The sequence below is a fragment of the Chaetodon trifascialis genome, chromosome 4, assembly GCF_039877785.1.
Source record: "Chaetodon trifascialis isolate fChaTrf1 chromosome 4, fChaTrf1.hap1, whole genome shotgun sequence".
Classification (NCBI taxonomy): Eukaryota; Metazoa; Chordata; class Actinopteri; order Chaetodontiformes; family Chaetodontidae; genus Chaetodon; species Chaetodon trifascialis.
In genome coordinates this window covers 30,686,289-30,704,247 of record NC_092059.1, presented here as the reverse complement: position 1 = coordinate 30,704,247, position 17,959 = coordinate 30,686,289, and the positions used below count along the sequence as shown (strand labels likewise).

The 17,959-nt window shown below is 43.7% G+C and overlaps 1 protein-coding gene across 1 annotated transcript in view; it reads right to left on the bottom strand.

Annotated features, from left to right (window-relative positions):
- Positions 1 to 2,767: 2,767 nt before the first annotated feature.
- The window catches only part of lonp1 (lon peptidase 1, mitochondrial), a 35,304-nt gene continuing 20,112 nt past the window's right edge, over positions 2,768 to 17,959 (bottom strand). Inside the window, exons 17-21 of the mRNA XM_070961313.1 lie at positions 14,051 to 14,216; positions 13,851 to 13,937; positions 13,591 to 13,718; positions 13,152 to 13,316; positions 2,768 to 7,057 (exon numbers count right to left, since the gene is read on the bottom strand). Coding sequence (XP_070817414.1) covers positions 6,902 to 7,057; positions 13,152 to 13,316; positions 13,591 to 13,718; positions 13,851 to 13,937; positions 14,051 to 14,216 — 702 coding nt within the window. The 3' untranslated portion in view covers positions 2,768 to 6,901. The remainder of the gene's footprint in view (positions 7,058 to 13,151; positions 13,317 to 13,590; positions 13,719 to 13,850; positions 13,938 to 14,050; positions 14,217 to 17,959) is intronic.

The following is a 17,959-nucleotide window of genomic DNA, read 5'->3' as shown; positions in this document are numbered from 1 at the left end:
ATGCACACACCTCTCATGTAAAAGCTCAAAGCTTCAACCTACAATACACTCTGCAGTCAATTGCACATTAACTTGTTGTCTAAACACTACACACAATGTGCAGTTGTTGCACACACCTCTCATGTAAAAGCTCAAAGCTTCAACCTACAATACACTCTGCAGTCAATTGCACATTAACTTGTTGTCAAAACACTTCACACAGTGTTCTGTTGTTACACAAACTTCTCATGTGACAACTCAGTGGTATCAACCTACAACACACAAGTGTTCAAAACTCAACAAATTCAGGTCTGGTGAGCAATTAGCAATCAGGACTGCAGCATATAAGTGCCTTGAGCCTCCTCCTCTGTGTTTGGTGAACAATGGAGAACCTTGAAGAGAGCAACCAGAGAAGGAGAAGTCTAAGAGTGAGAGGAGGAGGAGGAGAAGAAGGAGAAAGAGGGCAAGGAGGGGAGGAGAGAGGAGAAGGAGGGCATGGAGGAGGAGAGAGAGAAGGAGGACATGGAGGAGGACAGAGAAGAGGAGGAGGAAGACAGAGAGGAGCAGGAGGAGGACAGAGAGGAGCAGGAAGACAGAGAGGTGCAGGAGGAGGAGGACAGATTGGAGCATGAGGAGCAGGAGGACAGAGAGGAGCAGGAGGAGCAGGAGGACAGAGAGGAGCAGGAGGAAGAGGACAGATTGGAGCAGGAGGAGCAGGAGGACAGAGAAGAGCAGGAGGAGGAGGAGGACAGAGAGAAGGAGGAGTAAGAAGAAGGAGAACCATTATATCTAATGAGATTCGGGCCACTGTGATAGACCATGTGCTGAACCATGGTTTGAGCATGGGGGAGGCTGGCTTGAAGGTCCAGCCCAATCTCAGCTGACGCACAGTTGGTGCCATCATAAGAACATTCAGGATGGAGAACAGGTACTAGTTTATACTTTACTATAAATCTATTTGTCTTGTGTACTGTAAAATAATACAGCATTTGTGTACTATGTATTTGTGTACTGTATACATTGTGTACTGTATATACTGTGTACTGTAATACAATACTGCATTTCAATATAATACAGTGTGCTCACAGTAGTTATATTTTGCAGGACTGAAAGACAACCTCACAGTGGGGGAAAAAGACGTGTTTTCACACCAGAGCAGGAGACCCTAATTGTGAACATGGTTCGTGAAAACAATGCAATTACCCTAAGACAAATTAAACAGAAAATCCTAGCAGATAATGCAGCTTTTAATACGATCCAGAATGTCAGCCTGTCTACACTGGACCGTGTCCTCAAGAGGAATTCATTAGCTATGAAACAGGTCTACAGGGTCCCGTTCAAAAGAAACACAGACCATTTGAAGGAGCTATGGTGCGACTTTGTGCTTGTAAGTCCAATACATTACAGTAAGCACTGACATACAGGTAATGTAGCCTACCTGTGATGTACAGCAATATATTTTTTTTCCTTTTCTACAGTGTCTTTTGACCTCTCTGTCCATACAGAAACTTGCATTCTCTCTGTTTTTGTTTCAGCGAATCCAGGAGCTTGATACGGCAAATGAACTATATGAATATATTTTCATAGATGAGGCTGGGTTTAATCTGGTCAAGAGAAGGCGCAGGGGAAGAAATACCATACGGGCCATTGTTGGGGTCCCCGGCCAGCGTGGTGGGAACATAACCATGTGTGCAGCAATAAATCACCATGGTGTCCTGCACCGCCATGTACATCTTGGTGCCTATAACACAGACTTGCTGCTGGCCTTCCTTGATGACCTCCACGAACAACTTGTTCCACCAGATCACACTGATGATCCACAAAGAATTAATCATGTTGTCATCTGGGACAATGTGAGTTTCCACCGAGCTCTGCTTGTACATCAGTGGTTCCAGGCCCACCCACATTTTACGGTGTTATTCCTCCCGCCGTTCTCTCCATTCCTCAACCCCATAGAGGAGTTCTTCTCTGCTTGGAAGTGGAAGGTGTATGAGCGAAACCCCCAGACCCAGGTCCCACTCGTCCAGGCCATGGAGGAAGCCTGTGGTGATGTCAGCCTCGAGTCCATTCAGGGATTCATGCGCCACTCAAGGCGGTTCTTCCAGAGATGTCTAGATAGGGAGAACATCGCCTGTGATGTGGACGAGGCCCTCTGGCCTGACAGAAACCGAAGGCATGATGATGCTTGATCATGATGATTCCTCAAACATGTACAATAAAAAAACATTTTTGGCTGCATATTTGTGTGCTGTTTTAAGTTTGTTTTATGAAAAAAGTAGGCTACACTGAGTCATTTTTACAAAAGGAGAAATATCTTATTTTCCAGAGTCATTGTCATTCATATGGTGTGTTCCATTTTACAATAGTGTTTTCAATTTTGCACTACAATGCGCTGTAAATGCTTGGTAGTGTGCAGCAAAAGCTTAGTTGTGTGTGCTCAATGAATGGTATGTGTCATTGGAAAATATGACTGTGTGTAGCAAATGAAAACATGAGTTCCATTTTGTTAACACAATGTAGAGATTTGAGTGTCAGGTTTAGCATTTTGTGTGTGCAGTTTTCAGTTTTGTGTGTGCAGTAATGAGAAAGCTGTTATTGTATTGAGAAATGTGTGTTGACAATTGTGAAAAACTGTAATCCAACCTGGAAGTTACAATGCATGGGGTAGTATAGACTCTCATATGTAGCTGACTGGCGTCTCTGTGTAATCGCAAAGCACAAGAATTAGCGTCAGAACTCATTCCACCAGGTTCCCCCAAGACTCAAGGATGAAACAGATAATTTGTTTATGGTGCTTTAATTCAAGAGAACATCACCCTTAAAGATATGGTTGTGTGTGTGTGTGTGTGTGTGTGTGTGTGTGTGTGTGTGTGTGTGTGTGTGTGGTTCTGGAATAAACAAAAATAATAATGATCATTAATAACCAAATACAGCTCAGAATATACACACTAATAATAATTATCCTTAGCATCTCCATAACTTCCTCAAAACACATGAGAACTAAAAAAAATATACAGTCAACAGAGATATGTCTGTATCACATATGTGTAAGTGAGAAGAAAAAGGACGGTCAGTATAATAAATAGAAATATAAATGATGACCATTCGTATCATTACTGGCGATAACGAGCACCTTTAATCATTAGCAATACACACTCATTAGCACCAGATATAAACCTGAATCTAACAGGTAAAGAGTAACAGCACGACAATAACATGCATTTGGCAATCAGAACACAACTGAAACTCACTTTTCTCTGGACGCACATCTAATCACAACCGGAGGAAAAACCAATGTGAAGCAACAACTCGAACGTCCTCCACTCGGCCACACCCCTAGTTGTCAGGCTCTGTTCGTCACCTGCCCTGCCACACAGTCTTCGAACTAGGTTTTCTGCATCATTGTGAGACAGGATGTGGCTGATTTTTATGACCAAGTACTATAACTTCAGTTTTGACCGAATTAATATCAAAAAATGCAGGTCACCCAAGACATTGGGCTCTATTTTCGATTCCGCCGCCAGCGCGGCGCAGGGTGCGAACCCAGCGCAGTAGTATTTTCGTGCAGCACAGGCAGGCGCACAGCGCACTTGGTTTTTTGGTAAGCAGAGGCACACAGAGGTACGCCAGGATGTGCGTTGCGGCGCAGTAGGAGGAGGTGTCGGCATAATCAGCCGGCGGATTTGGATTTTCGGTCCATTTTGGTCCACGCCGGTGGCGTAAAAGTGCACTGAAAGCTCGCCACCCCAGACCTGGTCAACTCTATGTGCCACCGGCTCACCACTGGGCAAGTGGATTTTCGTAAAGCGGCGGAGTCGTGCGCCCACGTCACCAATACCTCACAGGAAGGTTTCCACAGTGTCTGGCATTTCACTGCGATCAATAATTAGCAACAGCCACGATTCAACGCAAGTATCTGAGTCAGCACATACAGTCAGACCTAAATTTATATATTTTGATCAGTACATCATGTGACCACATCGCAAGCGCGTGCGGCACGCGTAATGGTCACTCAACCTGACCGAATGTACACAGGTGAAACAGGGATGTCTGGAATCTGCTGTGATTCAAATTGCCTGGTGACAAACGTGTATGCCAATTTCCCCGAGTCGGCACATGACTCGTTCATCCTGGCGAATTCTTGCATCCCTACAGTCTTTCAGGGGGACACCCCTCTGGATGTGTGGCTGCTAGGTGATAACGGCTATCCACTGAAAACGTGATTGATGACGCCATATATCACACCGTCAACGGCAGCGTGGTTTTAATGGTGTTTTCAGCAGTGCTCGGTCAGTCATCGAACGCACATTTGGGGTTCTCAAAATGCATTTTAGATGTCTGGACCGGACAGGTGGTTCATTAACATGCAGCCCTCAGAGTGTGGGTGCATTCTTCGTGGCATGTTGCGTTTTACACAACATGGCTGTATGACATGGATGTCACTATGAACTCACGGAGGACACATTGAGGGACTTAAGATGGAGAGAGGCCGAACTGCATGTGCCGTGTCAACTGGGAGAGCAGCAGAGCGCACGGGAGAGGAGTGAACGCCTGGCCGCCCAGCTTTGTCATTAAGTGAGTATTTGCGGTTACACCAGTTCAAAAAAACATCTGATGATCAATAATTTCCCACACTAAACAGACAGACAGTATTGGAAAAAAAATTCGTGAGGCCGTAGATACGGCCACTGCGAGCCTGGTTCTCCTCCTGGGAGAAGTTTGGGCGTCAGTTTCCTGCGCGGGCTCAGTCATCCTCGAAACTTGCCATGCGCCTCGCCAGTGGCGTTTTTAAAGGTCAGGCTAGGGGCTGGTGTGATTGGTGAAGACTGGATTCGGCTGTGTCAAACCCACTTCCACGCCTTCTCCCCTCCCCCCTCCCGAGTTGCGCCGCTGGGTGGGACTGAGATGAGAAGGGGGAGGAGTTGCGCCGGCGGCGCGGTGCACAAAAATACCAAAGTCTGCGCCGCCACACCCCATCAGCGAAGCAGACCTGACTTTGCAGCGTGTCTGCGCCGCGCTGCGTCGCGCCAGCGGCAAAATCGAAAATAGAGCCAATAGAGTTTAGTTAACTGATTGGTCTGTTCTGGCTTCACTGATAAATATAGCTGGGTTTCATCTGCATGGTAATGAAACTTTATGGAGTGTTTCCTAATAATGTGTCCTAAAGAAAGCATATATCAGGTGAATAGAATTGGTCTAAACACTGAAACCTGCGGAACTCCGTGACTGGCTTTAGCAAGCACACAGGAATCATTATTAACTTGCACAAATTGAAATTGATCTGAAAAGTAGGATTTTAACCAGCTTTGTGCAGTTACTCCTTAATGCCAATGAAGTGCTCCAGTCTCTAATAGGATACCAATGGCGTTGAATGCAGCACTAAGATCTAGCAAGACTAGTAAATAGACAAGTCCTTTGTCTGATATTATTGTCATTTGTAACTTTAACCAGTGCTGCCACTGTGCACTCTTCTGACTTTTCTGACTGGAAATCCTCAAATAAACAATTGTTATGTAAAAAGTCACACAACTGATCAGCAACTGCTTTCTCAAGAATTTTAGAGAGAAAGGGAAGGTTAGATAATGGTCTATAGCTGGCTAAAACCCCTGGATCAAGAGTAGGCTTTTTAAGAGGAGTTTTTATTAGCTACTTTAAAGGACTGTGGTACGTATTGATAATTGATCAAGACAGATTGATCATATCTAATAAAGAATAGCCAATTAAGGGTAAAACTTCTTTGAGCAGAAAACGCAAGGAAATTAGAGCCTGCCTTACACAAACCCTGTGTCTTACGACAAAACAATGTCACTTCTGTTCTGTCAACATTCAACATCAAAAGTTACCTCACTGTAAACTGTTTATTTTCTTCAGGAGAAAGTAGCCCTTTTGAACATCACCAACCAGTCCCTTAAAACAAGAATATTTAATATCCTCAAACTGGTAATAAAATATTTTTTATTTCAGCTTTCCTGTAGGAGTTTGTTCCTGATCATCCACCATTGTTTCCTTGCACCTCATGTTTTAAGTTGTTTAATTATGCTCCAAAGAGTTGAGATTCCGTTTTCACACATCAAAATAATTTTGATCTCCATGTTGCAAGAGTAAATGCACACATACTCCATCACACTGAAAGTGTCTGAATGTGTCATGTGTTAGTTTACAGTATATGTTTTTTGTCATTACGTGTGACAGTTTGCAAAGTTGTGCTATGTAAATATGGTTAATCTAAGACATCTTCATGTTTCTGTTTGTTAAGCTTGATAGCTAAAGGCTTTGGATGGATCAAATCTAAGTTCTGTCAATTAGAAATGCATTCACAGATTCACAGGTTGATTGGAACAATTAACAGCAACCAGCAGAGTTGTGATTATTATTTATTTCATTATCATCTGGCCAATAATAATATAAAATACTACAAGAGATCTATGAAAGAGTCCATCCACGGTCTTGTATAATGAGAGCTGTGGGTAATGAGGCTGCCTGGCAGCAAACACGTCACCTCAACCAATGTTCATCATCACTGTTGTCACCATCAGATCCCTGTGTATGACATACACAGTATGTATGTGTCTGTCTTTGAGACAGTTGGCTGCATGGTTTCAGTCCTGTGACGCTGTCCTCAATCACATGGCGGTATTCCTAGACTCAGGAGTCCTGTGGTGGTTGAAACTGAATTGTATGCGAGGTATCACCACGCCAGCTGTTCCATTGGAGGATATGGGAACAAATAATTCACCAAAACAGGACCACAGATTCTGGACTGCATATTTACAAGAATCAGTCAATAACTGGATTTTACTAACTACAACTAGGATGACAATCTCTGTTTTGTGGTAGCAAATAGCCTTCTGGGATCTGAAGTGCAGTGGAAAAAAGTCCTAATCTATCTTGTCTTGGTTTTAGCACTGTAGTTGAAAGCAGGTTATGATGAACTTTGTGGGAAGACAATGGGGTACATTTGGCTGTAGTGGTCCACAAAGTGGACCTCCAGACCCTGGGTGATGTAGTCTGCCAGGTCAGAGAAGTCCTTCCTGTTCTCAGCTGGTAAGATGATGCAGGTCACACCAGCACGACGGGCCTGACAGGGACACGAAAATCCAGTTCAAATTCTTAAGTAAACATAAACATTAATTTGTAACTTTGACACTTATTTCAAAATGACATCTAGAAAAACAGGTATATTTTTGCCCTTACAAAAGTGGAGTCTAAGGATTGTAACTTTACCTTTTTTCAATTCATCCAACATGTAGGCCCACAGAAATATCTGAACTATGTGAAGTACTGGTGAGATTGTCTGAAAATTTGCTGCAGATATATGGTCCCCAAGATTCCTAATAGTTTTAGTGACCCCCTGACATTTCCTCTAGCACAGGCATATAAAAAATACCTCTGTGCAAACAAAATATTAATTTCTGACAATTGCTCCATCTGTCCAACACTTTGCTGTTGTGGGAGCCGCTAGCTGCTTTTTCAACTTTGTAGTCTTGCTAAGGTTGAAGGTACAATCCCAGCCCCCAATAGTGTTGGGCTGTACAGTGATTTTTACTTAGTGGCCACAGTTGGGACTGCAAGTCAAGTGATGTCCTCAAAGTCAGACTTTTGCTGGATGTATCCATGTTAAAAGGAAAAGCTGTAAAATCTTTCATCAAATTTCCCATGAAAGACTACTCTTTACATGGTCAAAAAATTCCACGGGTTAAACTTCACAGATTCCAGAACTGTCAGAATTATCCATTAAATTGTTAAATCTGAATATGGGTTCTCAGTAGGTCAGAGGTCACGCTACACTGGGAACATGGATAGTGTGTTTTAGGGCTTGTGTTCCTCTGTAGGTCAAGACATGAATGTGGAAGCAAGTGCTAAAATTGATTGCACTGATTACTTATCTCATATTTCCTTTCCATCACATGACTTTGTCAGAGCATGAGCAGAAAAGTCATTTCAAGTAACCTTAACAGAGCAGGGTTACTTCCTTCTGGATTGTCATTGGTGTTTCTAGGTCGCTGAGCTATTGACCGGCGTAACCACACAGTGAGTTTCACCGCTCCATCTCATGAATGAGCAGAGTGCTCACAGAGGACCTTGCTGAGCAGCCTGAAGTGTTATTTTACTGTTTTATTTGCATTTCATCCTTTTATGAGAGCTAAGAACAATAGCAAGCAGAAAAAAGGCTGTTGTTGGCTGAAAGTGTTTTCAACAGAGGAGTTTCTCCGTATGCTCGGACGAGATAACGGTACTCTGCCAGATAGTGGAGTGTGTTGACACATACAAATATCTTGGTACTGTCATCGACAACAAACTGAACTTTGAGGCAAACTGCGAAGCTGTGTGCAAAAAAGGACGTCCGTGTCTGTTTTGTTTGAGGAAACGGTCCACTTTTAACATTGACAGGACCATGCTGACCTCATTTTATCGTGCTTTTATTGAATCAGTTTTATCTTTCTGTCTTGTTTCATGGTTTGGAAACGTGTTCTTGAAAAACAAAAACTGTTTAAACCAAATTGAGAAATGGTCTAGCAAGCTGATTGGAGAGTCTCAGCTTCATCCAGAACCCCTGTATGCTAAACAGCTACAGAGGACAGCCAACTCTATTGTAACAGATGACTCCCACCCTCTTAATGGTGAGTTTCAGCTGCTCCCATCAGGTCGGAGGTTCATGGTACCTGCTTGTAAATCCAGACGCTACAAAAACAGCTTTGTACCAGCAGCCATCAGTGCTATCAATAAGTGAGAGAAACTGCAACATTATTTATGTATTTATTTATTTATTTTATCGTTTCTTATATCTTATTTTTATGGATGGCAAACCTTTATCTTCTGCTGATGTTTAGATGTTTTAGCCTAAGCACTGTCGTCAATTTGTCTTGTCTTGTGTTGTTCTGTGTGTTTACAATACGGGGTGACTCACTCACTGTAAACCAAATTTACCCAAGGGTACAATAAATATTCTGAATCTGAATCTGCCCAGATGCTGAATGAGCGCCTGGACATACCTGTGTTAAAACAAACAAATCTGTAAAACTGCTCAGGTTCATTTTTTTAGCATGTACTTTTGCACAGTCACCTTTTTCTCAAGTAAAAAATTCAATCAGATACATTGAACGGAGTGGACTTCATTTTTGTTATGACGATGCTTTACATCAGCTCTGCATGCTTATTGATAGGGTGCTCTACTAGCACTGCATAAGTATGGATGAACACTTTTTCACCTTTGGCTCTTGCCTGGATGAAGTTATCTCTCTCTGGCAGAACACTGCATTTTTCAATGGCTGCTTTTCTGACAGTAAAAAATATTTTGTGGTGTTGTTTGGGGCCACTTTTATTTTGCAATTCTTATTAACAATATACCTTATGTTACAAAATCCAACCTAGTTATGTATGCTGATCACTCAACTCTGTTGTGTGTCAACAACATTAGTGGAGCTGAGAGAGAATCTACATGGTGATTTCCATTACTAAATGGGCAAAAATGAACAAAGTTAGAACTGAACATTGCCAAAACTAAATATATTGTATTTTGTAGCAGGAATGTCTTTCTAACGCCACTTCACTTAACTTGTTTTTTTTCCTAATCCCCCCCCACCTCAGAGTCCAAATGGACCATGTTCTCCACTTCCATTGTTGATGCAGCCATCTGTAGCTGTGGCCGTAAAGTCGATGGTGCCTGTCGTGGCGGCAACCGCCAAACTCGGGGGTGGACACCGGAAGTAAGGGATGCCGTCAAGCTGAAGAAGGAGTCCTATCGGGCCTGGTTGGCTCATGAGACTCCTGAGGCAGCTGACGGGTACCGGCAGGCCAAGCGTGCGGCAGCTCGGGCGGTTGTAGAAGCAAAAACTCGGGTCTGGGAGGAGTTTGGGGAGGCCATGGAGGAGGACTACCGGTCGGCCTCGAGGAAATTTCCTCGACAGCTTTCTGTCAACACTATTTACAGTGGAGATGGGGAGCTGTTGACCTCGACTGGGGATATTGTCAGGCGGTGGAAGGAATACTTCAAGGATCTCCTCAATCCCACTGTCATGTCTTCTGTAGAGGAAGCACAGACTGGGGACTTGGAGGTCGATTCATCCATCACTGGGACTGAAGTCACTGAGGTCGTTTGCAATCTCCTCGGTGGTAAAGCACCGGGGGTGGATGAGATCCGCCCTGAGTAGCTCAAGTCTCTGGATGTTGTAGGACTGTCTTGGTTGACATGTCTCTGCAACATTGCGTGGCAGTCGGGGACAGTGCCTCTGGACTGGCAGACTGGGGTGGTGGTCACTCTTTTTAAAAAGGGGGAACGGAGGGTGTGTTCCAACTATTGGGGGATCACACTCCTCAGCCTTCCTGGGAAAGTCTATTCCAGGGTACTGGAGAGGAGGATCCGTCCGATAGGGTGCTTGAGGGTTTATGGGAGTTTGCCCAACCAGTCCACATGTGCTTTGTGGACTTGGGGAAGGCATTTGACCGTGTCCCTCGCGTCATTCTGTGGGAGGTGCTCCGGGAGTATGGGGTTAGAGGCCCTCTGTTGAGGGCTGTACAGTCCCTGTACAACCGGAGCAGGAGCTTGGTCCGCATTGCCGGCAGTAAGTCGGACCTGTTCCCGGTGCATGTTGGACTCCGGCAGGGCTGCCCTTTGTCACTGGTTCTGTTCATTATTTTTATGGACAGAATTTCTCGGCGCAGCCAGGGGCCGGAGGGGGTTTGGTTCGGGAGCCGGCAGATTTCGTCTCTGCTTTTCACGGATGATGTTGTCTTGTTGGCTCCCTCAAGCCAGGACCTTCAGCATGCACTGGGGCGGTTCGCAGCCGAGTGTGAAGCAGCTGGGATGAGAGTCAGCACCTCCAAGTCCGAGGCCATGGTTCTCGACTGGAAAAGGGTGGCTTGCTCCCTTCGGGTTGGGGGGGAGTTTCTGCCTCAAGTGGAGGAGTTTAAGTATCTTGGGATCCTGTTCACGAGTAAGGGAAGGATGGAGTGTGAGATTGACAGGCAGAACGGTGCAGCGGCTACAGTAATGCGGTCACTGTACCGGTCTGTCGTGGTGAAGAAGGAGCTGAGCTGAGAGGCGAAGCTCTCGATTTACCGGTCAATCTACGTTCCTACCCTCACCTATGGTCATGAACTTTGGGTCATGACCGAAAGAACAAGGTCTCGGATACAAGTGGCTGAAATGAGTTTCCTCCGCAGGGTGGCAGGGCGCTCCCTTAGAGATAGGGTGAGGAGCTCTGTCACCCGGGAGGAGCTCAGAGTAGAGTCGCTGCTCCTCCACATCGAGAGGAGTCAGCTGAGGTGGCTCGGGCGTCTTTATCGGATGCCCCCTGGACGCCTCCCTAAGGAGGTGTTCCAGGCATGTCCCACCGGGAGGAGGCCCGGGGAAGACCCAGGACATGCTGGCGTGACTATGTCACTCGGCTGGCCTGGGAACGCCTCGGGATCCCCCCGGAAGAGCTGGGGGAAGTGTCCGGGGAGAGGGAAGTTTGGGCGTCCCTGCTCAGACTGCTCCCCCCGCGACCCGGCCCTGGATGAAGTGGGAGAAAATGGATGGATGGATGGATGGATGGATGGATGGATGGATGGATGGATGGATGGCCTCTTCCTCTCTCTTGTTCTCCTCATCTAAGTAAACTGGACGCTGCTCGTGAGAGATTGTGCAGACCCACAGTTCTCCCGCTCCTGTACTCCCCATGTTATGTGTCATTGTCCTTTTTACTTTTCTTGGACGGGATGTAACTGAAATTTAATTTCCCCTCCAGGGGACTAATAAAGGCATTCTGATTCTGATTCTGATTTAACTGTGACGGCTTACTATCTTGGCCTGTCCATACTGATTACATTGATGATAAAGGACTATTTCAAGGAACACCTGGAGTACTGCCCAGTCACTTAGTAACGTGCTGCTTAAAATGATCTAAAAAAACAAAACTCACATTTTTCAGAACAGAGCAGCCAGATTATATCTACGTTGCTCTTTTGTGCTTATGTGTGTGAGATACATAAACAATCATTTTAGCTAACTGTGAAGGATAAATTAATATATAGTATTCTGTTGTTCATGCAAACTGTCATTTGAAAAACTACACTATACTGCCTTTTGTGAAATCTGTGTAAACTGGTTTATGCCATAATGCCTGCCTTGATTCTATTTGTGGATTCTGGTCCCACCATTAACACCAGCATCCTGGCTCTGATGCAGGACATGCTCTCCCAGCTGAGTGTGTCTGACTCCACCTGCAGGTGGATCACATATTGACAGGCAGCATGTGAAGCTGGAAAAATATTGTATGACTCTCAGACCATAACCACCCACAAGGCTGCATCCTATCATCTCTACTCTTATCCCTATACACCAACAGCTGCACATCCAGTCATCAGTCCATCAAGCTCCTGAAGTTTGTGGATGGCACCACCGCCACTGGGCTCATCTCTGGTCGGGATGAGTCCACCTATAAGTGAAGACTGACCAGCTGGTGACCTAATGCAGACAGACCATTACCCTTCAAGTGGGAGCTAAACATCAGCTGAACATCAGTTCCATGACCAAGAAGGCAAAACAGGGGATGTACTTCCAGCAGCAGCTGAAGAAAAACAACCAGCCCAAGATGATGGTGTACTTCTACACCACCATCATTGAATCCACTCTCATCCATCACCATCAGGTGCACCGCTGCCACTGCCAACGACAAGGACAGACTGTGGCGAGTCATTCACTCTGACATGTACTCTTTTAATGCTCCCCTCCAGGACTAAAACCTTACACAAGAACCGTTTCTTCCTGAACACACCTTGCTTCATCAACAAAGCTTGAGACCTACACAGGCAAACACAGACTCTCATCCTGCCACATGGACACTACATGTTACATTAACATAAAGTCTCAAAGTATTGCATTAATGCAGATATATTTATCTCTCTAGTTGCACGTATTCTTTATACTGTGAACTTTTGCACATTCCTTCCATTCATTTTAAACACTGTCGAGCTATTTCATATTTATGACTCTTGACTTCGTACTTTGTGTTTTATTTTTAATTTTCTCTTACTATGTTTATTTTTATGCATCCAAAATTCCAAGGCAGATTCCTTGTATGTGAGAGCTGAATTGGTAATAAACCTGATTTTGGAAGGAGGTCTTATTGTTGCATGTTTTGAATATGTTGGCAACCATTTATATCTGTGCGTGTGTGTCTTAAACTTACAGCTATAGTCTTCTCTTTGATTCCACCTACTGGCAGTATTTTGCCAGTCAGTGACACTTCACCAGTCATGGCAACATTCTGACGCACTGGCTGGTTGGTTGCCAGGGACAACAGTGCTGTAACAATGGTGCAGCCAGCGCTTGGTCCATCCTTGGGAGTTGCCCCCTAGAAAGAAATGACAGTTACAGACAAACAGACAGGAATGATCACTCCTGCCAGCCACGGTGTATTTTTGATACTATCACAGTGGACACTAAACAGGATATTTTGGAAATATACACTTAGTGTCTTTAAGCACTTCTGTTTCTAAAAATGCTATACAAATAAAATGCATTTTAATTTGCATACTTTTTAGGTAGGAGGTAGGTAGATAGAAGTTTAAGATTAAGCACAGTGATGTGTAAAACATTTATTTTCAGTACTCTATCACCATGATTACCTCAGGGACATGCAGGTGGAGGTGCGAGGTGACGAGGAAGTGATTTTCTGGTTCTTGGGTCATCAGAAATGCTCTAGCAAAGGTTGAAGCAATCTTTGCACTCTCCTTCATAACGTCCCCCAGGTGACCTGTAGGGGAGCACAAACATCTTTAATATGCTTTCAGTTCAGTATCTGGTGAAGATATCACAACAGCACTGGACACCTTTTGGTTAACCTCCACTCTGCAGAGTGACTCAGTTTGTGGCCGTCCTGACTGACCTGTAATCTCCAGTGACCCCTCTCCTTTAGGGTCTGCTCCTCTCAAAGGACGGCGCAGTGAAGTCTCAATGAACAGTGTCGACCCTCCTACACAGAGGACAAAATGCAGACAGACCATCAGTCAGACCATTTTCTGTTGATACAGTTTTGTGTGCGTGTGTGTGTGTGTGTGTGTGTGTGTGTGTGCACGCGTCTCTCACCAAGAGCAGTCCATGCCAGCCCCATGACCACTCCTGGTGGGGTGACATTGTACATTCGATCAACTGTGAAAACAGGTTTACCCACATAGTCCTGCAGGTTGTCAGGTGTAACAGTCACTGTGGTACGCTCACCACTGACAATACTGAATGCCACCTTACGGAAAACCTGACAGACAAAGATCGAAAAGTAATTACACACCAAAAAACAACACTGGGGGATGTGCTACTTTCTGACGTTTCTGTGTTGTTAGGATAAGAAACAATGTTTTTCTCACATTTGAACCACTGTCCATCTACTGCTTTCCAAATTAATGTCATGTCCACATGAATATGTTTTAAAATGGTATTTTAAAATGAAAACTAACACCATCAAGATGAGCATTTCCGCACCTTTCCAGAAATTATCTCCATCCATAATAACACACCTGAAAAGGCATATCACATGACCATTCATGTACACTGGGCATGTGCATGCTAGCGTAAACAGAGGGTTGCCTGCTAACTTTCTATTATACAATATTTTACAGGTACCTAAGCTGGTACTAAGGCGACAGATAAATAGCTTTTCCTGAAAACAGGACAAAAATGATGAGGCAGAGACACATGACTGCTTTTCATAGAGTCCTCATTATTCTACTCTTCACATTAATTCACTATTCCTCTCCAGTGAAACCCACGTAACTGTGTTGTATCTCTTGTATGGGTTGAGAAAACACTCTTCTTAAGCTAAATAATATTCAAGTAGCCACTTAAAGCAGATGGAAAATGCAGAGTAACAAAGAATGGCTGTTTTTCTAGGCTCATGGAAAGTTGATTTTTAGAGCTATGTGGTTCTCACAGGATAGCGATGCAACAAACATGACAGTCTTATGGAATATGATGCATTGGTGACTATTAAACTATCCATTGGCATATAAAGTGCTCAAAACTAGCTCAAGCTTAAGAATCCACAGCAGTAAAATGCAATATGCACATTACTGCAGCAGTAATATTCATCCAAAAACATCAGATAAACAAGCATGTTTAAAAAAAAATTGGGACACTGTAAAACAGAAAAAGAAATACAATATGATGATCTGCAAAACATTGAAACCCTATATTTACCTGAAAATAACACAAAGACAGATACTGAATGGTGAAACTGAGAAAAAAAAACAAAACTGTTTTTTGAAAGTTATATCCTCACCTGGAATTTGATGCCAGCAACACATTCCAAAAATTTGGGACAGTGGCAACATAAGACTGGAAAAGTTGTGAAATGCTATAAGAAAACTCCTGCTGGAAAATCTCACAATTAAGTAGGTGAACTGGCAACAGGTTACTAACATGACTGGGTATAAAAAAAGCATCCCAGAGAGTCATTTTGAGGTAAAGATTAAGCCGGGGTTCCGCACTCTGATGGTATGGGGGTGCTTTAGTGCACTCAGCATGGGCAACCTGCACATTTGTGAAGGCACCATTAATGCTGAACAATATATGTAGGTTTTGGAGTGAAATATGCTGCCAAGTAGACAACATATTTACAAGAAAGGCTTTGCTTATTACGGCAAGTCAATGCCAAACCACATTCTGCACATTTTACAACAGTATGGCTCTGTAGTAAAAGATTCTAGTTGCTGGACAAGCCTGCCCGCAGTACTGACTTGTTAATCATTGAAAATGTTTGGTGCATTCTGAAATGCAAAATACGACAAAGGAGACCCTGAACTGTTGAGTAGCTGAAATCATATATCAAGCAAGAATGGGAAAACATCCCACTTTCAACATTACAGCAACTGGTCTCCTCAGTTCCCAAACACTTAAAGAGTGTTGCTAAAAGAAGTGACACCATAATGGAGTTGTAAACAGGACCCTGTTCCACCTTTTTTGAAATGTGTTGCTGGGGTCAAATTCTAAATGAGGATATAATTTTCAAAAAATTAAACTTCTCAGTTGTAACATTTGATACATACAAATAAACTGCTGCTCATTTGTCCACGTCCCACTCATAAACTGGTACCATGGTAATGGGGAGAGCGTAGACTCTAACGTAGCACTACCCGAGTGATAGTAGCAGACATGGCGGCAATGAACAGACCTAGTTCTTCAGTAGATCAACCGTACATGTTCGAACCTGAATCAGATCTTGAAGAAGGAGGGGAGGCTCCTACAGAACCTCAGACTCAGAGAATTCAGAAGAACGCTTCTGAATGAGTCAAAAAATGTCTTACTAGAGGTAACTAGAAGCTAGCAGCCTTACATCATTCTCAATGGCAAAACACACACTACAACACGCAAGAGTTCATGCTAATCTACAAAAGAAACACACAGCTTAGTATTTGTATACTTACATGTCCCTCATCTGCAGGTATTCCATGCAAAGTTGGAAGTGACCCTGTAATGGTTGCCTAGGTCCACCTTGTGTAAGGTATCTTGGGATGGTTAAAAATGCAATTTGCAATTGCAATTTTTTTTTTTGATTGTCATCTCCCATTACCTTTTTCTATGTGAAAGTAGTGAATATTACCAGTGGCCATATTGCTGCAGCACAGATACAACGGATTTATGAAATGGACTTTTTGTAGTTATTTCTTTATTTTATTTTATGAGTGCTTCTGAGGTATTAAAAACAGGGAAATGACATTGGTTGGGAGAGATAGACAGCGAGGAAAGAGACGGGGCTACAACGGTGTTTGGAGGTCAGCAACATGGGAGGACAATCGGCCTAACTTTCCTTGGTTTAAGGACTCTAACTGAGGTATGGATTGTTTTTTGGGGGGGCGTGAATTGTGGCTCTACATCATCACAAATGGGATCTGGATTCCAATGGGGCATATCTGGTGAGATAGCATAGTGTTTTTACTGATCACAGCTATGGCACTCATCACTCACCTGCCTCTCTTAGCGGATTTATTTTGTTCCTTTCCTTGGACTTGGACTTCTGGGGGAAATCAGTCTTTCATGGGACTGATTTATTTATATTAATGTACTGAAGGAACCTTAAAGATCTCTGAACTGGGTGTATGTGTTTATGTTGTTTTTCAATTGTTTATAGGCGACCAAGACACGCTGTCTTTTCTAAGCCGTCCCGACGTGATTTAAGTTTGTTTTCATTAATAAATTCTTGGAATGAGAAGTTTCTGAAGCACTTTCATTAATTAATAATTTCAACGTTAATTTGGTTGTGGTTTGATTCATGTTTGTGCTTTGAATTTATGAGTATGACTTGTTTGATCAGTCTCTGGGGGTGGCCTAACTCACACACATCCAATCCACCCATGACCTATAGATTAGTGCGTAGTAGCTTTTCCCCTGAGGTTTTTTATGAATAAGGAGAATTGTTACAACCCCTCCTTTAGAAAAAGTCTCCCGGCTAATCCTGCCTTGTCCTGACCGAGGTTGGAGAAACAGTCAGTCTCGAAGTGGTTAGTACACACCAATAGGTTTTTGCCAACTGTAGCTGGGACGTTGCCTTCAAAACTGACTTCAATCCACGCTGCTCCTCTGACCTCTGTGGCTGGGAGCCGATGGAGTGATTTGTGCTCGTCTTTATATGTGCTCGTCTTTAACAACAGAACACTTCACGTGGCGCCTCGACATGATGATTCCTAAACCGTTGCTTTCGATAACAAAATGACGCATCCGGTGGTAGCGCTGTATCTGGTGGGTGAAGAGACACTGTACGTATGCTCTGATGGGAGGGGGGTGGTGGGTGGGAATATTCAAATGTGCTGGCCAATTAGCCGCACCGAATTTGACCTGCTCATCTGGAAACTGCAGGCAGGGTACTTTCAGAAATCCGTATCTCACTCAAAAAAACATGGACAGTCTTATTTCACAGTTTGTATGCATGTGGCAGCAAAAGAGACCCCAAATAATCCCAGAAAAAGTGAGTTTTTCATAATATGGGACCTTTAAACAAGGAATCTA